Genomic DNA, 16,534 nt, shown 5'->3' on the forward strand with positions numbered 1-16,534 from the left:
TAGAATAGAGATGAGTGATTGAAATTAGAAATGGAATCGAAGAGGGATAGGGTTTTGGAAGGTGGATGCCACGTAGGTTCGGATAATAACGAAGTAAGTGCATAATTAAAATAGGATACTTTTGTCACACAAAGAGTAACTTTCATAGATATAAGATCAGTTTCGAACAATCATAAATACATATGTTAACATTATCATCTTTAGCATTATCATCTTTTTTTGGTACAAATAGTCATTTATTCTATTATTAAATAAAATAAAACTAAGCCAGTTAAGACTTATGAGTAGGGGTAGGGTCCACACTACGTACTCTTTCTCTCACACATCATGATGAAAATTGATTCTCTCAATTTCTTTTTCAATTGAAGGAGTAAAGTGTGATCTCCCACTATTAATTTTATAAGTGGGACAAAAAATAAATATAAAAAAATAATAAAAAGTTAAAATCACATTTGACACTCACAACTTTTTTTAATAATTGAGAGGATCCACTTGCTGGAACTTTATCCATGGTTTTGGCCGCAAGAAGCTCAATGGCCACCTGCCCACCTCCACATACGCAAACTAGTCACTCCAAAGGGCAAGTTTCCCCTGCATAGATATTAAAAAAAGAAAATGCTATTTGTACATTAATCAACCATCATGCATTTATATATAAATATATATATTATTTAATTTATTTTTAATGTATATTTTATATTTTAATATATATTTTATATTAATGACTAATTTTAATGTACACCTCACATCCTGATATTTTTATTTTTTAATGTTTCAAAAGATGATCATTTACCGCTATTGTTCCTTACAAACATACAACAAAAGTTTGGCTTGAAATATTATCGGTTTTACTTAGAACTATAACCAGTCTACCTTCAACTATTGATATTATGACTTGAAGCTAAGGGCATCTCTGCAAATGAACACAAAGGGAAACTCAGAACTTGGTAAACCTTTTGGCCTTTCATAACAATATCAATTAAGTATGACCAGAAAAGAAAACCTACAACAACATGGTCATTAGACATGGCAAGACAACAGATAAAGAAATGACCACGGAGGATATATTAAAAATTACCTCAAAACTTATCTGAACAAAGGGGTCATATAAAAGATCTAAAACTTGGACATATATAAATAGCTGCAACAAAATTTAAGGGGTCATATAATAAAACCAGGTTTGTGTTCTTGATCCATGATGTGCTTGCTTAATCATATCCCATGAAATCTCCCGAGTAGTAAATAAATAGTTGGGTATTGTCTTATAGCCATTGAAAAACACTGCAAGTATGCAAGAAAAACAAATGATAACACATTACACATGAATTGCTTGAGCAGGTCCGTCAATGGGGCAGCAAGATGCGCATACTGAGCTACAAAGCGTCGATAGTACCCAGTGAGACCGAGAAAATACCGTAGTTGTTTCAAGCTGGTTGGTTTTGGCCATTCAATTATGGCGGCTATCTTGGAAGCATCTACTTGCACCCCGGCACCGCTGACCACATGACCAAGATATTCTACTTGGGTTTGACAGAAGACACATTTCGAAAGTTTGGCAACAAATTGGTTCTGTTGCAGCACTGACAGGGCAGTGTGCAAGTGGCAAAGGTGTTCTTCCTTGGACCGGCTATAAACGAGAATGTCGTCGAAGAAAACCGCTACAAATTTCCGAATATAAGGACGAAACAGTTCGTTCATAGTAGCCTGGAATGTGGAGGGGGCGTTGGTTAACCCAAAGGGCATAACGATGAACTCATAATGTCCCAAGTGTGTTCGAAAGGCTGTTTTCGAAATGTCACTTTCATGCATTTTAATTTGATGGTAGCCAGAACGGAGGTCAATCTTGGAAAAGTACTCGGCACCACCTAATTCATCAAGGATCTCATCAATATTTGGGATCGGAAACTTATCCTTAATGGTAATTGCATTCAATGCGCGGTAGTCCATGCAAAAACGCTAGCTCCCATCCTTCTTGTGTACGAGTAATACTGGGTTGGAGAAAGCACTGTGACTCTCTCTAATAACCCCTGCTTGTAGCATTTCCTCCACCAATTTCTCAATCTCTTCCTTCTGATGATGTGGGTAACGATAGGGGCGTACATTTACCGGGTCTGCTCCTTGTTGGAGGTGAATTTGGTGCTCAATTTCTCTGGGTGGAGGTAATTCGGTGGGTTCTTGGAACACCTCTTGGTACTCTTCCAATACTTGCTGCACTTGTTGATCTTGCTGTTCTGGTGTGGCTTCAAGTTCATTCGGTTCCAGCACTCTTAAATGAATGAAGGAAGCGATGACATCGGCAGTGACCATCTTGTTAAGAGTTCTACCTCCGATTGCCCCTGGCTGGAACAACCGCTCACCTTGCAGCTTTACAGTTTGTCCCCCTACCACGAATTCCATTGTTAAATTCAAATAATTCATTGTTACATCACCTAATTGCATTAACCATTGTACCCCCAAAACAATATCGGCTCCCTTGATATCAAGAATGAAGGTTTCTAACCGGAATCCAAATCCTTGCATATGTAGCGGCACCTGATTGCATTTGGAAACACAGCCAATACACTCGCCATTACCAACATATACATTCAACTGCGGTACTTGAGTGATTGGTAAGCCCACTTTCCTTGCTGTCGCTGATTTCATGAAATTATGGGTGCTCCCCCCATCCACTAATACCATTACTGGGTTCCCTTCACAGGTTCCAACAATTCTGATAGTTTCTGGGTGGTACACCCCCACCATGGCATTGAAGCTTATCTCCACCACGCCTTCCTCCGGAATGGGTGTTCCCAAGCTGGCCGAGTCTCCCTCTGGATTAGTCATTTCGGTCTGCCACCCATGAAGTAACTCATCCATTTTTTCACCTCCCACCAATAGTAGAAAGGATGATTTGCACTTATGTCCTACCGAATACTTTTCATCACAATAATAACAAAGTCCCTTCTCGCGCCGCTATTTAATCTCGGCAGCTGTGAGTCGACGATGAGGAGTATTACTCCCGCTTTGTGAGCCAGGGGGTCCCTTTTCAAGTACTGGGGACTTCAATGATGCGGATGATGAGGGTGGTCGTAGCAATGGTGGCCGAACAGGGCTGAGAGTGGTAGGAGTACCTCCGGCAGTACGGTGGCTGTGTGGCCGCAGATTGAGAGAATTTGCACTATGCTTCTGCTCATGCAGTTTGGCAAGGGCGACCGCTTCCACATATGTCTTAGGCTTCGCAAGCATGAGCTCGCACTTGAGTGCATCGTTCAACCCAGCCGTAAAGAGTGACACTAGCCAATCCTCCGTCAGTCCCGTGACTTGGTTGGACAGATCTTCGAATTGGGACTGGTACTCTGCGACCGTGGGATGTTGTTGAAGATCTTTCAACGCTGCCTTTGGGTCATGAAAAATATTGCGACCGAATCTAGTGATTAGCGCCTCCAAGAATCCCTCCCAAGTATACATGATGCCATTATTTACGCACCATCGATACCATGTATATGCTGGGCCGGTGAGGTGGAAGGACAAGAGCCGCACTCTCCACGCCTCTGGTACCGCATAAAGCTCGAAATATTCCCTGGCTCGGAAGGTCCATTCCTCCACTCCCTCGCCGTTAAAAACTGGTAGCTCGGCCCGAACTCCCTTCGGCCATTGTGACAGATGGAGATTCCCCGTAGAACCTGCGAAATCGAAACTCTCTCCATGTTTCGGTATCGCTTGCTTGAGCTTCAAGCTTTCCTTGAGCATCTTCTCAATGCTCTTAACCGACGTTTCCACTGATCCAAGTCGGCTTTGGGTTTCCACGACCTGAGCGATGGTTTCGATCTGCCCTCTCTGAAGCGCTGCGATCTCGGACCGATGTTGTTGGTAAGCATCCTCCAAGCGGGACAGTGGAGTTCCTGATTCCATTTCCGAATCTTCTCAACGAGAGCACCAATTTGTTAGACTCAATGAATGCAAAATATGAAAATGCACATGAACGGGATGAAAGATGAATGAAATAGAAGAATTAAGCAAAATTCAACAACCACCAGTAGTTACAATGACGCCACCCCCAGCTTCGAGTCCTGGGAGAATGACTCCATTTCACACTTTCGTAATTCTCTATGCCCTCTTTCTCTCTTTACCCCTTACCTTTTATTCCTCTGAGATCCTAACTAACTGCCTATATGGATTGACTATCATGCTCTCCCTCTATTAGTTCATATGGTAATCCTTCATCCATGATGGGGCTCTTCTTTCTCTCTTACTTGTTGGGCCTTTCTCAGTGGCTATCCCACCTGCTGCTTCAACATTCTCTTCTGGTTCCTCAATTGGGCTGCTGTTGTTTTGAGTTTGCTGGTTGGGTTTCTTGTTAGGCGTATCATGAATCCTTTTGAGTTGAGATCCTGCTTTATACATTAAACAAACGTAATTACGAGAACAAGTACCTTTTCAGTTACATTGTGTATAGTCTCAACTGAATCCGTACATTCTGTACTCTATAAACCCTTCCAAGGCAACCTGGACAAGTAAGCCATCTCTTATATACCGTACATTTAACAAACTATGAACTTGGTTCCTATGTCTGAATTTCTAATAGTTAGCGTTGCTAAAAAAAATGTTCAAATTAATTGAAGTCTCTGAGTAGAAATGGATATAACCTTCACAAAATATCTAATATGAAGTAATCTTACCGAAATCCAAATCTTAATATGTATTTGTGCTATTCACAAATAATGTCATTATTCTATTGCGCGTGTTTGATGTGATGATATATACTGTAGGTTTGGCCAAACTGGGAACTTGATTCATGTTGTCTTGAGGGTTAGCTCTGCAGCATTGAAAATTTTCAAATTAATTGAAGTCATTGAGCACAAATAAATGTACCTTCATAAAACTATCTCGAGAAAAGCCTCAATGTAGTCCCTGAACTTGCACTCGAGTCTCAAAGTAGTCCCTGAACTTAAAAGTTCCTCAAAGTCATCCCGAACTTGCACTCCGGGACTCAAAGTGGTCCTTCCGACCATTTCAGCACACGTGGCGCAACCGGAAAGCTTAGCTGGCAGCGTCGTTGACACCTGGGACTCACAACGGCTAGCTGATATGGTAGAGTAAACTCTTCTGACTCAATTTGGTCCCTCAGGGTTAGTTAAAACCCTAATCCCCAAATTTGAAGGCCACATTGTTCAGTCTACTCTCTTCTCGTTGGTGCTGTGTTCTTCTCTTCTCCCTCTCTGAAACCCGCCGGTTATGGCTACCACGAGCAATGCAGCTGGGAGCTCGAACAACCTACGATCATTTGGAAGCATCATGAGGAGAATGAACAGAAACAGAGAAGCTCGTTTGCCAGAATGGTGTGCCTGCGGGTCGAGACCGGTGCTCCGGTGGTCAGGGACGGATTCTAATCCAAGGAGACCGTTCCTGGGTTGCCCAAACTACAATGTAAGTGTTGTTGTTGTTGAATGCTGTATTGGAGGATATAAATTTTGCTGATTGAATTTTCTTTGATGTGCAGACCGTTGGGAAGAAATGGTGTGAATTGTTTTTGTGGGTTGATAAAGTTTTGGAAGATGCCATGCCATGTGATGATAGAACAAGACATTCAGTTGATGATGAAGAATGGAAGATGAAGATGGCTTGGAAATTTGGTAAATTAAAAGCTGAATTTAGGGTTCTAAAAATGGAGGAAATTTTGATGTTTGTGTTCATGCTGCTGATTGTAATTGGTGTTCTTGTATTAAAGCTGGATAGACAGCAGGGTCAACTGTATCTAACAAAAAACAAATGACATGCATGTTATATGCATTCCTTGTTCATGTAGTTGTTCCTATCCTTTTGTTTGAAAGAAATGAAAATTAAGGTGTTTGATTATATGCATACTTCTGTTCCTGGACTTCTTTTCAATGAAATAGAAATGGACAACACTTGAACTAGTCTTAGATTTGTAACAAAGGATAATATATAAAGAAAAGGCTGAGAAAACTCAATTGAATAAAATCATAATTCATAATTCATATTCATATTGGTAATGTTTGATTCAAAAAAGGCATTATAGAGCCAAAACACCAGCAAAATAGATACAAAAAAATAGCCTGCTTTCCCTAAAATCCCCAACACTGGGACAATATTTTAGGCATTGTAAACAACATCAGCAAAATAGATACAAAAAAACAGCCTGCTTTCCCTAAACATAATCATCCTAATCTTCATCTTTTGTGTCTGGGTGCCTTGAATCCAGGATTGGGCACAAACTTCATGAAATTTGCAAGCCTTGTAGCAGTTCCCTGTGTTGCACCTTGCATAGGGTTAGGTGGGGGATTCCTTAATGTATGACTACTTCCTGGTGGGGTAGCAGCAGGTGGGGTGGTTACTGGTGGATTGCTACTTCCTGAAGCTGGTTTTTCACAACCCTTGGCTAACTTTCTTTTTAAAGGGAGCTTTGGCGGCCTAACAGGTGAGGGTAGAACCTATCAGCCAAGAAATGTAACATAGTTAGTAAACTAGGTAAGGATGTGAGTATGATAAATTTAAAATCATATAAGCTCGTGAACCTGTTGAGAGTCATCAGTTGCTTCCGAGGGTGGTTGACTTTGGTCAAGATTGATTTCGGTTGGGGCTTCTGGGACAGGGGCAGCAGAGTTGGCCTGACCTTCACCACCATTAGCAGCAGTGGGTTGTGCAGCGGCAGCCTCTGCAGCGGTAGCCTCTGCAGCAGCAGCTTCTGCAGCTGCAGCAGCCTCTTCGGCAGCAGCCCTCTTTGGACAGTTCCTTCTCGTGTGTTCTGCTTCGCCACAACAACGACATCGAACTTTTTTATATATTCTTTTCATCTTCGTCTTTAACTTCTTACTCCCACTTGGCTCCTCATCAGCATCTTTTCTTCTTTTTTTCTTGAGTGGTCCGGACTTATTTCTAAATTTTGGTGCTTGTGGTCTGTTATATGGTGACTTTTCCCATAGTGCTTGACCTGGAATTGGATTGATATGGAAGGCATATGTGTTGTTATATGCTTCCATGGTCAACCACTGGTGACAGTAGTCCTCCGGTCTCTTACCAGCCTTTGCCAGTGCAGCACACGCATGCACACATGGCATCCCTAAACAACATTCACACAACAACGAAGACAACAACAGTAAGCCTACAACAAAGGTTGATAATGATAATAAGACTAAGACAATGAATTTAAAAAACAGTACCACTCAATTGCCAGAAACCACATGTGCAGAGCCTCTTTCCCAAGTCCACAACCATGTTGGTCGGCCAGCCATGTACTTCAAACTTCTCATAATCTGCGTCACCAGACCACATCGGGACCCAATTTTTTGATTCCTTCCGTATATTTTCTAACCTGCTACGCTATATAGGAGGTAGAACTCCAGTGTTCGAATTCAGCTTCACCTTGTTCCTAGCTATCAACCTCATTGCATACATTCTGACTTCTTCCAAGAGTGTGATAATAGGCTTAGCTCTAGCATCTTTGATCCTGGAGTTGAAGACTTCACAGGCATTGTTGCAGATGTTATCTATTTTAGGTGCATTACTGAAGAATGCCCGGCTCCAAGAGTCTCTAGGCCACTTGTTCAAATACTCCCAGGCTTCCTTATTAACCCTTTCAATCTTTTTGATGATATCAAGGAAGCCATCTTGGCTAGTACACCTTGCACAATTCCAGAGTAGCCCTCTAAGCTGGAGATCCTTCCATTGCTTGTTGAAGTTCTTCCACAGATGCCAAACACAGAATCTGTGATGCACATCTGGAAAAACCTCCTTAACTGCATTTATAAGGCCCTGTTTCAGATACCAAAGAAGGGGTCAGATAGTTGTTATCGGGCAGCAAATATGTCCCTACAGTTATATAAGTGACATCAAAATAGTCCCTAGACTTGTTCAAGTGACATCAAACTAGTCCCTACACTTATGTAAGTGACATCAAACTAGTCCCTACACAGCACTATTATAGAACATTATGCAGAACAGGATAAATGAGTAACAATAGATTGACAGAACATTATGTAGCATATAATCAGTCCAGGGTTAATTCTGCATATATAGACAGCAGCCCAGTGTATTAACATCATATAGATAACTACAATAGATAGGTTGACACTAAATAACTTAGAATTCTTAAGTCACAACCACTGTATAAATAAGTCACAATAGATTAATTCAGCAACTATAGACAGCAGCCATGTGTTAGTATCATCATGTTGAAACACACCCAATAGGTAACTAATAAGTAACAACAAGTGACTTGTTATAACTAATAAGTATTAAGTCACAACCAGTGTATAAACATCATTTTAAGTCACAATAGATTAATTCAGCATATATAATCAGTAGCCCAGTGTGTAAACATCATTTTAAGTGACAACCTATAAATATTGCATACCTTCTGCATATCTGAGATAAAACAGAGGTTGTTCTTCTTATAATCCCCCAGGTCTTGATGGAGTAATTCCAAAAACCATCTCCAGTTTTCAGTGTTCTCAACAGGGACAATTGCATAAGCAATAACATATATATGATTGTTTGCGTCTTGGCCAATTGCAGACAATATCTGACCACCATGCCGGTCTTCAGAAAAGCCCCATCCAAGCCTATGAGGGGTTTGCAACCAGCCAGAAATCCTTTTTTACATCCCTCCAAACAGACATACATCTTCTCGAAAATTGGATCATCATCAGGGTTGGGCTGAGGTATAACCCCAACTGTGACAGTGGATCCTGGATTGCTCTTCAGTAGTGTCAGCCCATAATCTCTCACCATGCCATATTGGGCAGCTGCATCACCATACACAACAGATCTAGCATCTCCTAAGGCCCTGGTCAGTGAAGACTTGTTTAGTTCCAGATCACATTTAGTCTTAAAATATTGTGCAGCCTCAGAGTGTCTCAGATTCGGATATTTTCTTAGTTTCTTCACCAATTTGCAAGCTAGCCACTTCCTATTAGCTAGTCTGTTTTTGGTCTCTCTTGCACAGGTGTGGTCATCCATGAATGTCTTGATCTGCCAGCAGTTGTTCTCAGTATTGTTAGAGGCATACACAAGCCAGCCACAACTCGCATCCTTACACACAGCTCTCATCCTCACGTTATCGTTCTTCTTAAACCAAATCCTTCTACCCTCTTGTATGCAATATTCACGCACAGCCTCTTTGAACTCCATTTTTGTAGTGAAAGTCATTCCAACCTCTAGCCTAAGCTCTCCAAACCTCCCTCATTCTCTAAATGCAGGGAATACATCATCTGAATCAACTTCCTCCAACTCATCCTCAGAGTTTGGAGGAGTCTTCATTTCTTCCAAGTGCCATGAGTCTCCACCATCAGAGTCATTATAAGGATCATCCTGTACATCATGATAAGGAGCAACTGATGATCCAAACTTAGGAATCGGTCTAAAAATGATTTCATCATCCTCAGAATCTGAGTCTGCACAAACAGGACCATTATCTTCAACCATAACAGACTTCTTTCCTTTTATAAGTTTCTTCCCTGGCTTACTTCTCAATTTCACATTACTCTTTCCTGCTGACCTATCCGGAGGCAAGTCTTCTTCACTGGACACTTCATCACCACCAGGCCTATATGCTTCATCCTCTGCACTATCGTCACTGTCATGGCTGTTTGAGGATCCCTCTGAACTAGACAAAGCAACAAAGGCTGTCTTGGGCTGTTTTCCTTTACCAATTGTTCTTGCAATATTTCCAGTAGCAGCAGCTCTTGTCAGTGGCCTCCTTCGACATGCTGCTGCTGGTATTTTTACATTCTTACAGCCTCTCTTTGTTTTAGTCTTCTTGGTTTCTTTTCCTTTGGACCAAGGTTTCGGAATTGCTGTGGGTTGGGGCATTTTTTTTTGTGGGATTTTGGGCTTGCTTTTACTGGGTTGGGCCATTCTCTTTGGTGGTGGATTGGGCTTAGGTCCAAGACTTGCAGTGGGTTGGGGGGAAACTTTTCCTGCTTTGTTTCGGTTACCAGCAGCCAATGAGGTAAGTGGCTCCTTTAGTTTTGTGGATTCAGTAGTATTCTTTGGTTCAGAAGTTGGATTGCATGGTGTTGTGCTGGGAATTGGTTCAGCTGTGGCATTGGTGGTGAGTTTTGGGGTGGGGATAATGGTTGGTATCAGCATCAGCTCCTTGCCAGAAACCACTGGTTCTGCTTCTTCAATATACACAGACTCAAATACTCCATGTTCGTAGTACATATGAATAACCCTCTTGTTCTGCTGAGCCAGGTAACACATCTCCATCAGCTCATTATCATCTGCTATTGCTCTTAAACCAGTTTGCATAGGCCGATTAGGCACCAGCCACCAACTTTGGCTAACTTTGTCATACCCAATTTTCTTGTCATACCCGATTTACTTGTAGAATCTATCTGAACAAACCTGTGGAATTTCAGAAAAATATTCCAAAGACTTAGCAGCCAATATTTACAAAATTAATTTTTTTTAGATAGTTTGTACAAACTCAACCCAAAACCAAAAAACAAAAAACAAAAAACCTTTGATTCATTATCCATTCTTTGGATAATGTCTACGAATCACATGATTTTATCAAATCACAATAATTACACTTTAAACCACAACAACTATGACACACAAAAGAGCACACACACACATAAGATAAACCAACCACTCCTAACACTACTCATAGAACAGAATAATGTATACTATTATAAAGCGGCATACACTAATTTTATGATTACTTTTGCATATATTGGTGTATAAAGCGGCATGCTTCCAGAAATGGAAATCGAAAAGAAAAATTCATACACTAATTTTATGATTACTTTTGCATATTTTTAGTGGTTTTTATGTTGTAACTATATACTTAAACTCACCATTTTTAGCTAAAAAACCACAATAAGAGGGATGACTTAGGAATAATACAATGCCCAACCTGCTATGGAGGTTGCAAAATTCTAAATCAGATAGGTACAAGTGTAGAATTGATATAAATTAACAAGGCAATTCAAACCCTGCTACATCAAAGTTCAAAAAGTTAACCTTGGTCATTAAAGACAATCAACTACTATTATTGACCTAATTTCTAATTATTGTGGAATAAATTTTTTGGTTTAAAAAATTCTACTGAAAATTGTAAGGTGAAAATTATGAGTATTGAAAGTGCCAATCGCCACAGATTCTAGTGTTATTGATAAATGTTTACTTAGTTTTACATAGTTAAAATGGACTCTCATGCTTTCACCAGGTTCTTTCCTAACGGAGGTGCTAGCTTTAAGTCATGCGATCATATGAGGCTAACTCATAGCTTATTATCAATTTATCAGAGTATTTTGGACATTTTTAATAGAACTCTAGAGATATTTGATATGGAGCTGATATTATATAAGTGCTGACTATATTTGTATCACAGGAACCATTTTCAAACACTAACTAGGTGTGCTTAACTATGAGTGAAGCTATTTATTTTTGGATAAGCATGGACATTCGAAACCAAAATGATTGATGAGGAAAATAGAATCAGAAGACAAAAGGATACAATTGTGCCTACATGCCATAAATAAAATGTTTGAAAAGAAGATCATTGACAAAAACCAATATACCTGAACCTGCAATTCTTGAGCAGAAAACTCCAGCAAGGCACCTAAGAGTCTCCTCTTGAATATAGGCAATGCTTCCTCACGCCTTCAAGACATTCAAGAATAGTAATAATATACATTAGGACCTTTTTTTTTCTATTCGAAAAAGTGTAGTCATTGGAAACTTTTTGGCAAAAAAAAAAAGTTCCCAAAAGTCTTCTATGAAAAGCTAACCAGTATCATAATTGTGTATTCCAAGAGAAAAATAGTTAAATGAAGCACATAAAGAGCAGAAGCACATTTCAGCTAAACTTCAGATAATGGCTTATCATCATTTAAAACCATTCATGAATTTTCTCTTCTACAATTTTCATCATCACTCTCACTAATCAGTCAAGTTCAGAATCCATTATCAGAGTTACAAAAAATTTCAACTCCCTAAAAATCTTTACTTCTACTGTGATCATGCAAACTCTGTTAAATAAATACATTGATCAGAGTCATTCTCCTCAAACACATTAACAGTTTGAAAACTCCTCCACTAAGAGTAGTAAACCCTAACACATAGAGAACACGTTTTCATATCATCAAAACACAAGAAACACTCATACTCTACAATTTTGCTTGGCCAAACCACTACGAAAGCCAGTAGTGATCAAACCCTAACACAGAGAAAAGAACAGAGGCGTTCATACCCACCAATTACAATCGAAAAAAAGGCCTGAACTTTGTGAATATTAGATGAACAACAACATCAAAAAACAGAGGAACCACATTTTTTTTCATTTTTGGCTTACCTCTTTCAGAGAAACAAGGCTGCCCAACTTTGTGTATGAAGGAGAGGAAAGCAGCGATGCTCCAGAGCCAACGTCTTCCACTGAAATCGGTCCGGTTAATGGAGGAGCACATGCGCCATTGGAGATTGACGGAGGGAGAAGAAGAAACCACACTCTGTGTTGTGTTTGTTTTGTGTGTAGAGAGGAGGGAGACAAAATGTTATGGAAATGTTGAGGGAGGGACGTAGTGAGCGTGAAACGACGTCGTTTCATGTCATTTTGGCGCCACAGCCAAAACGACGTCGTTTCTGTGAGTCCCAGGTGTCAACGACGCTGCCAGCTAAGCTTTCCGGTTGCGCCACGTGTGCTGAAATGGCCGGAAGGACCACTTTGAGTCCCGGAGTGCAAGTTCGGGGATGACTCTGAGGAACTTTTAAGTTCAGGGACTACTTTGAGGCTCGAGTGCAACTTCAGGGACTACATTGAGACTTATCTCAACTATCTCAAATGGAGTAATCTTACCAGCAATAAACATCACATTATCAAATGCATTTCATAAGTGGAAAATCAAATTATTTACAATAGAAAATAAAATTAAATAATTTGAGACCTTAACTTGAGTCCCACCGTTTTTTAAGGTAGCGTTTGTTTTGAAGTACTGAGACAGAGACTGAGAGACTGAGACTCAGTATCGTGTTTGTTAGTTCAGAGACATGGTACTGAAATTTCTGTTCAGTATTTCAGTACCTCCAAAAAGTAGGGACACAGGGGACTGAAATTTTTAGAGATGGAGACTGAAACTTTAATAACATTTTATACCTAAAATACTTTCATTTCAATTAATTAATTCCAATTTTACCCTTTGTGCAAATTAAATTAGAGTTTTATTATTGTTTCAATTCCTGTCTCCCATTTTGTACCAAACAGAATACTGAGATTTATTTCAATCCCTGTCTCTTAGTCTCTGTCTCTCAATCTCAGTCTTTCCGTCTCTGTCTCTCTACCAAACGCTACCTAAGGGATGTAATCCAATTGTCATAAAGCATCTTCATGATATGAAGGCCCCAAAAATAGAGAGAGACAGGAAGCAAAGCACAAATTATTTTTTACTTTGAATTTTTAAGATTTGTTAAAAAAACACACAGGCAACATTTAACTTGAAATAGCAATACAACAATATTTAGTATCAACACGTATACTAAAATTTGTGAATGCATCACCCCCCAACAAAATAAATATGAATATAAAAAATATGAAGAAAAAAGAACTAAGATTTTCCAAAACGGTGTAATGGAAAGTACAAAGTAGTGTAGATATTAAGTAAGAAAAAACCAATGTCTTACTTCTCCAGCTCCAAGAGGACACCACCACCAATGAGTTTTAGAGCGGCTATACTCCAGCCAGAACAACAGATGCAGTCCCCTCAGGAGTGTGTGGGTGTGTTGGTTCGAATTCTACACTCTCAAAACTGTTACTCGAACCAATTATTAGAGAAAGTCATTGATTTGATTCGAATATTATCCGTTGGTTTCAAAACCAATTTAATTGGTTTGGTTTGGATTCGAACAGATAATCGAGTACCCACTACTCATGCTCACCCAGTCACCCCTACCCCCAAAAAAAAACAAAAAAAAAATCCAGTTACCCCCTTTTTCTTTTCTATCGTTGTTATGCTTCTACATGCGTTGCATTCTTTATTTTATTTTTTTTTTTCAGAATCATGCAAGTAAAGTCCAAAACTTTCGATTTCATATCAATTCTTAAAAATATGTAAATTTTGATGCATTATAAAATTGAGAAATTCTACCAATTTTTTTTTTTGGTGACTTGAAATTCTACCAATTGATCATAGAATTCGTCCTCATTCTTATACAGTTATATTAATTTAAAAAGGGACAAAATCATCACAAAATAAAATAAAAATTATTATAAAAAGGTATATATATTTACAGTGAAATTATTTTTTTTATCATGCGTGAATCTTTTGCATAATTAAAAGAAAAAATTACATTATATAAAGACATAAACAAGCATTTTTAATTTTTGCTGACAACTATTTATATTTGTACCCTAAAAACTAAACTACAAAGAAAATTAACAACTACATAGTAAAATTTATTTAAAAAGTTAGAGTCTGAAAACAAATTGATTACCCTCTCCATTAACCAAATAAAAACAGGGAAAGACTCCAAATAGAACTTGAAAAAGGTTAAAAAGAAAAGAAAGAAAGACTAAAAAAGAAAAAATTCAAAAGATTGGGACACAAAAACGTACCAAGAGCAAAAACAAAATTCGAAAGAGGCTTGATTGATCATCCATGATATGTAAATAGTGGCAGTGGCACCAACTCTATAGCAATGTGGAGGTGGAGATTACAGTGACAGCAGTAATGTAATTAAAACTCTCTTTAATTATGTTGAGATTGTACTATGTATAATGTATTTATAAAATTAGAAAGTAGATATCATTTAGTAATTGAATATCTTTATTTTAAATTTTGAACTAAACTGAGTTTCAATAAGATAAAAAAGAAAAAGATAAGATTAAGATAAATAATTAATTTGAATTTTTAAAATAATCTATAATTAAATAATTCTATTGGCATTCAAATATATTGTGATGTCAACATGCAACATTATTTTGAAAAACCTTCGTTAGCAGTTGAAAACATAATTTATTACATGTCTCATTCAAGCTTGATATCATGGGTTCGACTCTCGTTACAGAAGGAGGGATTCAAAGTTTGAAATGTAAAAATATTTAGCATGAATATTTTGTTTTTTTTTTTGTTTTTGTGTTTAAGTTACGGGTATCATGCACCTTAGATTTTGATTTATGCTAAGATTTTTTTTTTTTTTCAAAAAAATAATAATGATACTCAACATTCAATTATCCGAAAAGAATAGACTGTAAAAAAATATAGAGTAATTACCCAAATCAGTCCCCGAAGATTTTAGAATCGGACATTTTAGTCCTCAAAAAAAATTAATACACAGATCAGTCCCCAAGGTTTTACTCCGGCAGACAAATCAATCCCCAGTTCATTTTCCGGCAGAGTAATTACCCAGATCAGTCCCCAAAGATTTTAAAAACGGACATTTTAGTCCCCAAGAAAAATTAATGTACAAATCAATCCCCAACGTTTCTCTCTGTTAGACATAATAGTCCCCCGTCCAAAAATAAAATAATTATTATTATTAATTGCACAATATTCTAATAATTTTATTATTATTATTATTATTATTATTATTATTATTATTATTATTATTATTATTATTGAGTGACTATATATATATAAGAATTTAATGAATAAATTTATTATTATTTTTGTCTAAAAAATACAAAAAATATAGTACAATATTATTGTGTAATTAATAATAATAATTATTTTATTTTATTTTATTTTTGGACGGGGGACTATTATGTCTAATAGAGAGAAAAGTTGGGGATTGATTTGTACATTAGTTTTTTTTGGGGACTAAAATGTCCGTTTTTAAAATCTTTGGGGATTGATCTGGGTAATTACTCTGCCGGAAAATGAATTGGGGACTGATTTGTCTGCCGGAGTAAAACCTTGGGGACTGATCCGTATATTAATTTTTCTTGGGGACTAAAATGTCCAATTCTAAAATTCTCGGGGACTGATTTAACTACTCAATAAGATATAATTTATGATTGTCCAATATATAAGAAATAATAGATAAACTTAAAATAAATACATATTTGAAGTAGTTTTTATTTTCAGAAATTAGAATGAGAATTGTGATTCAGTATTATATTTGATGTTAAAATTTTAGTCTTGTGATACATAATTTCAATCTCTTTAGTATTTTTAAAAGTAAAAACATCAAATAATTAAAATTTTTTGAAACGAAAATGGAAACTTTAATAATATTTTTTAATAAATAAAAATATTTTAGTAAATATTCTTATTTTATATTTTAAACCAAACAAAAAGTTAAATCATAATTTAATGATATTTGGTCTACATTAACCTTCGAACTTATAAATATGAAAAAATTATTATATTCTTTTAGGATGAATTATATATTTATCTTGTATTTTTATAGTGTCTGATTTAAAAGAATTTGTATAAGACAAATTCATAACTTAATTTAAAACACAACAATTACTTAATATTAGAGTCAAATCATTTTAAACGTATGATGTATCCTAAATTTTAAAGACAATTATATAATTATGAAACTCAATTCAAGAATAAAATTGCTTTTATTATTGTTAGATTTATACTTT

At 37.4% G+C, this 16,534-nt stretch overlaps 2 protein-coding genes across 2 annotated transcripts; one reads left to right on the plus strand and one right to left on the minus strand.

Moving 5' to 3' along the window:
* On the plus strand, window positions 5,088-5,843 carry LOC110269851. The gene is made up of 2 exons (XM_021117624.1): window positions 5,088-5,406; window positions 5,480-5,843. Exons 1-2 carry the CDS (start codon window positions 5,215-5,217, stop codon window positions 5,750-5,752), a joined length of 465 nt encoding a protein of 154 aa, XP_020973283.1. The 5' UTR covers window positions 5,088-5,214; the 3' UTR covers window positions 5,753-5,843.
* LOC110269543 (translation initiation factor IF-2-like) lies at window positions 6,171-7,528 on the minus strand. Its single transcript, XM_021117480.1, has 2 exons — window positions 6,516-7,528; window positions 6,171-6,431 (listed from the first exon to the last, which is right to left on the minus strand). The coding sequence occupies exons 1-2, from the start codon at window positions 7,056-7,058 to the stop codon at window positions 6,171-6,173; spliced, it is 804 nt and encodes a 267-aa protein (XP_020973139.1). The 5' UTR covers window positions 7,059-7,528.

Source organism: Arachis ipaensis, chromosome B03 (genome assembly GCF_000816755.2).
Source record: "Arachis ipaensis cultivar K30076 chromosome B03, Araip1.1, whole genome shotgun sequence".
In the NCBI taxonomy this organism is placed as follows: Eukaryota; Viridiplantae; Streptophyta; class Magnoliopsida; order Fabales; family Fabaceae; genus Arachis; species Arachis ipaensis.

Bases quoted from the DNA above. Each gene is read 5' to 3' on its own strand.
- LOC110269851 (XM_021117624.1), top strand. From the start codon at position 5,215: ATGGCTACCACGAGCAATGCAGCTGGGAGCTCGAACAACCTACGATCA. The intron at 5,407-5,479 runs GTAAGTGTTGTT...TTTGATGTGCAG, and splicing joins TGGGTTGCCCAAACTACAAT to ACCGTTGGGAAGAAATGGTG.
- LOC110269543 (XM_021117480.1), bottom strand. From the start codon at position 7,058: ATGCCATGTGTGCATGCGTGTGCTGCACTGGCAAAGGCTGGTAAGAGA. The intron at 6,432-6,515 runs GTTCACGAGCTT...CTTGGCTGATAG, and splicing joins CAACTGATGACTCTCAACAG to GTTCTACCCTCACCTGTTAG.